At 30.9% G+C, this 5000-nt stretch overlaps 1 protein-coding gene across 1 annotated transcript in view; it reads left to right on the plus strand.

Moving 5' to 3' along the window:
* Positions 1-5000, plus strand: part of LOC122255184 (uncharacterized) — a 62244-nt gene that overhangs the window by 50160 nt on the left and 7084 nt on the right. The window contains exons 5-6 of the mRNA XM_086538196.1: positions 762-891; positions 3972-4109. Coding sequence (XP_086394322.1) covers positions 762-891; positions 3972-4109 — 268 coding nt within the window. The remainder of the gene's footprint in view (positions 1-761; positions 892-3971; positions 4110-5000) is intronic.

A 5000-nucleotide genomic window follows, 5' to 3' on the forward strand; every position in this document is an offset into this window, starting at 1 on the left:
TTTTTTCTTAAACCTCACGACCTGGCGCAAGTTTGTATCCTATTTAAGGAAGTATGCACACATTTCTGTAGCGCGATCTTGGTTGCTAAATCAGCCGAACCATAAAGCACCAATCAAGCCCTGTCATGGCACATTATACAAGATATGATTATATCAGCAATGGCTTTATTATCTATGCAATCAAGCACTTAAAGTGATCCTTAACTTGTAGTGGCCGCATGAAGAGACAAAGACAAAGAAAATATGAGTAGGTTCAAGCTCTTCTGTAGCTAACATCACTCATTGATAGTAGTATTGACAAGAAATTTTGAATATATTCATTTACTGCGGCAAGGCTTAATTAAGTGACAGAAAATGGGGTGGATATGTCAATCATGGTGATGTCAATCAAGGAATGTCAGAGGAATGTTGTATCATTAAGAAAAAAAAAAAAAAAAAATATATATATATATATATTGTGTAGTGCAAGAAACGAAGATCTGCACCATCAGAGAAGGTTACAGCTTAATGGCAAAATTTAGGGTAGGAAGGCCAGTGCAAGAATAGTAGATTCCATGCATGTCGACCAGTTATGAGGGGCAAGAGACTGCCTTGTATACAGAAGGATAAAGCATTGGACTGCTAAAGACTGGGAAATGTATGGGGTTCTAGCCTTACGGTTTTAAACAATATGTAGTTGAATAAACCTCCTTCATGGTAGAAATATTGAAAATAGGTTCTTCCAGTTTTCAGCACTCCAATGCTGATGTCTCTTTACCCAGGCCAGACTCTTCCTCATCATTATAGGCATCAGCTTTGGAACCATAATTGACCAAAACTTCCAGAGGATCGTGTTCTTGCCTCTTCTAATGATGACATGCTGTCACCAGAAGCTAAGGATTCCTTCAACTGGTTGCTTGCTTAATTAATAAAGACATCACGATATATCATGTATAAAAGACTATGGCAGAATTTACTATGTGCTTTTTAGGTCTTAAAAATCCCACTGTGGCAAATAGAATCAGGCTACGGAAGTGTGTGCACACAGTTTCAAACATAGCATATCAGGGCAAATTATATTGTAAAATTGTTTTTAATGTAAATCTTACGAGCCACTTACAGTCACCTAGTAATACATATTTCTTCTCAGTTACTCAACTTCACAAGTCCTACTACTGATTATCCGTACCTAAAGACTTCCCTGCTCAAAAGATTTCGAGACATTTTTTTTCAATCTACTACAAAATCCTGGTCTCTTTCCAACCATCACCGGAGGCACACTTCATTTACTTTTAACGAGGTATTTCCTTGTTTCACTGAAAAGCTCCTGTTCGTAATTTTTTCCCGTTTAATAAGACTCAAAATGTGGCATCACTTTCTTGTTATACTTATCGTTTTTTGGCTCCTCTCTCTCTTTTCTTTTTCTCTCTCTCTTTTCTTTTTCTCTCTTCTTCTTCTCTCTCTCTTTCGCTTTCTCTCTTCTCTTTTCTCTTCACTCCTCTCTTTTCTCTCGTTTCTCTCTCCCCCTACCCCCTTCTCAATATGCTCGATCTCTTCTCTTAGTCTCTTTCTCTTTTATCTCTTTTCTCTTTCTCGTTCGGTCTCTTCCATTTTCTCTTGTAGCTCGTTTCTCCTTTCTTTCCTTCTCCTCCATTCTCTTTGGAGTCCGTTTCTTTCCCCCCTCTTTTTCTCTTTCCCCCTCTTTTTCTTTCTCTTTCCCTCTCATCTCTCTCTCTCGTCTGCTCTCCATCTCTCTCGACTCACTCACGTGTATCACATTCTCGTGCTTCTCTTCATTATTTTACCAATAAAATCGAAGAGACATTCCACGACTTCATCTATAATAAGACACCGCGTGCGACTCCCAGACAACGTCAACGTCCATAATCCAGTAGGTGTCATCATCTTTCACCGGCGAGGGACTTTGGCAGCTCACATACGCTGCTCGTCAGACCGAGGGACGCTGGGATCCGTTACGAGTGCCAGGTGTCATCGGTTCCCCCTGGCGCTAGGGACGACTGCTCTACGTTCTCACCTAGAAGTTGTCGGTAAGTGTCACTTTTTCCTTTCCTTGGAATTTCTCCTGCAGTGGGTGGTGGGGTGGGGTGGGGTGGGGAGGAGGCAGGTGATATGGATCGGCGTTTATGTGCTCTCGGGTAAGGGGAGGGCGGGTTGAGGGGAGGTAGTTGTGTGTTTTTTAGTTTGGTTTTTTCTCTCTCTCTTTCATCTCTCTTTCTCTCTCTTTCTCTCTCTCTCTCTCTCTCTCTCTCTCTCTCTCTCTCTGTCTCTGTCTCTGTCTCTGTCTCTCTCTCTCTCTCTCTCTCTCTCTCTCTTTCATCTCTCTCTCTCATCTCCTCTCTTCTCTCTCTCTTCTCTCTCTCTCTCCTCTCTCTCTCTCCTCCTGCTCTCTCTCTCTCTTCTCTCTACACTCCTCTCCTCTCTTCTCTCTCTCACTCCTCCCTTCTCTCTCTCCTCTCTCTCTCTCCTCTCTCATCTCTCTCTCTCTACCATCTCTCTCTCTCTTTCGCCTCTCTCTTATACTCTCTCTCTCTCTCATCTCTCTTTCGTCTCATCTCTCTCTCCCTCTCCTCTCCCTCTCTCTTCCTCCTCTCTCTCTCCCTCTCTCTCTCTCTCTCTCTCTCTCTCTCTCTCTCTCTCTCTCTCTCTCTTTCTCTCCCTCTCTCTCTCTCTTTCTGTTCATCTCAAAAGCTATTTTATATGGTAGCGAGGAAAGTGTTTTTTTGCGGAATTACAAAAAAGAAAATAAAATAAAAATAAAATAAAAGAAAGAGTTAATATAAACATAAATGAACATACATACATACATACATACATACATACATACATACATATATATATATATATATATATATATATAATATATTTATATATATATATATAATATATTATATATATATATATATATATATATATATATATATATAATATATTATACATATATAATATATATATATATATATATATATATATAATAAATATAATATGTTTTTGGATTGATATATTTATATATTATAGTATGTGTGTGTATGTATTATATATGTAATGTATATATATATAAATATATATATATATATAAAAGTAAAAAAAAAAGAATATATATAATATAGATAATATATATATATATAATATATATAATATATATATATATATATATGTCTGTTATATTATATATATATATATAAATATATATAAAAATAATTATATAAAATATATAATAAAATATATTATATATATTATATAAATATATTAATATATATATATAAATATAATATATAATATATATTATTATATATATATATAAATATATATATAATAAATTTAAAATATATATATATATATATATTATTATGATATAATATATAATATAAAAATATATATAATATATATATATATTATAATTATATATATAAAATATATATATTATATATATATAAATATATATATATATATATATGGTATGTATGTATATATAAAATATATAAATAATATAATATATATTATATAATTTAAATATATATAATAAATATATATGTGTTGTGAGTGTGTGGCGGTGTGTGTGTATGTGTGTGTGTTGTGTGTGAAGATATATATTAACACCACACACACACACACACACACACACACACACACACCACAACACACACCAATAATAAATATAATAAAGATATTATATATAACAAATCATACATAATATATATAAAGTATTTGATTATTAAATATTATAATTAATATTATATATAATAATAAATATATTATATAATATATATAATTAAATAAATATTAAAATAAAAAAAAAATAATAACATATAATATAATATAATATATATATAAAATATATATATATATTAAAACACATATTACTGCGCCGTGATGTGTTTTACGTATTATTATACCATATACAATATATACGCATCTACATATTCCCATCCCTGCACCTTTCAAAATCATTTACCCCTTTTCCCCTCCCCCAGAGGCAAAACAAACCTCGGCGCCCAGAGAAAACGTGAACTGGCCACCCCCCGCCTGTTTTGATATGCTCACACAACTGGCCACGTCCCACGGTCTGGACCAGGGGGCGAGAGATCACTATAGCCGAGAAGGGAAAAGGGGTAGAATTTTCGTCTTTGCAGAGGAGGTCGATTTTTTGGGGTTTTTTGGGGTTTCGATGATTTATTTTCCCCTACGTACTGAATGATTTAGCACAGGTGATATATTTGATGTATTTTATTTACTGTCTTCATCGGGTGACGATAGATATCGAAACGCGTTCATACCTTTTTCTACCCACACATATATATCTTTTCACTCCCTCCCTTCGGCTCTCTCTTATATACATATAATTTTTTTATTTGTACGTAAATATAAGTATATATATATATATATATATATATATATATATATATATATGTATATATATATTATATATTGTGTGTGTGATACTATGTGATTATATCTATATATATATGATATATATTTATATATATATATTTAGTATACACTGTATGAGCCTATGTATATATATATATATAGGTACGTATATCTATTCTATATTTACAGTATTAGAGATATATAATATATATATATCATTATATATATATATATAATATATTTAATGTAATATACTTATATGTAACATATACATATACATATATACTATATATAAGTAATCTCTCTATGAAAAATATCTAGATATTTTTCTTATATATATATATAAATGTAAAATAAATATATAACATTAAGAAAGACAAAATATATATATATATATATTAATATATATATATATATATATATATTATATATAGGGTATGCTTCTCATAATTTTATATATATCATATATATATATATATATATATATATATACTACTATATAATATATATTTATATATATATATATATAACATCTATATATATATGTAAAAATATAAAGAATATATATATATATAAATTATATATCTATCATATATATATATACTATATATATATATATATATACAATATAT

This window comes from Penaeus japonicus, unplaced genomic scaffold, assembly GCF_977035675.1.
Source record: "Penaeus japonicus unplaced genomic scaffold, GWHDUDI00000001_assembly GWHDUDI00000007, whole genome shotgun sequence".
In the NCBI taxonomy this organism is placed as follows: domain Eukaryota; kingdom Metazoa; phylum Arthropoda; class Malacostraca; order Decapoda; family Penaeidae; genus Penaeus; species Penaeus japonicus.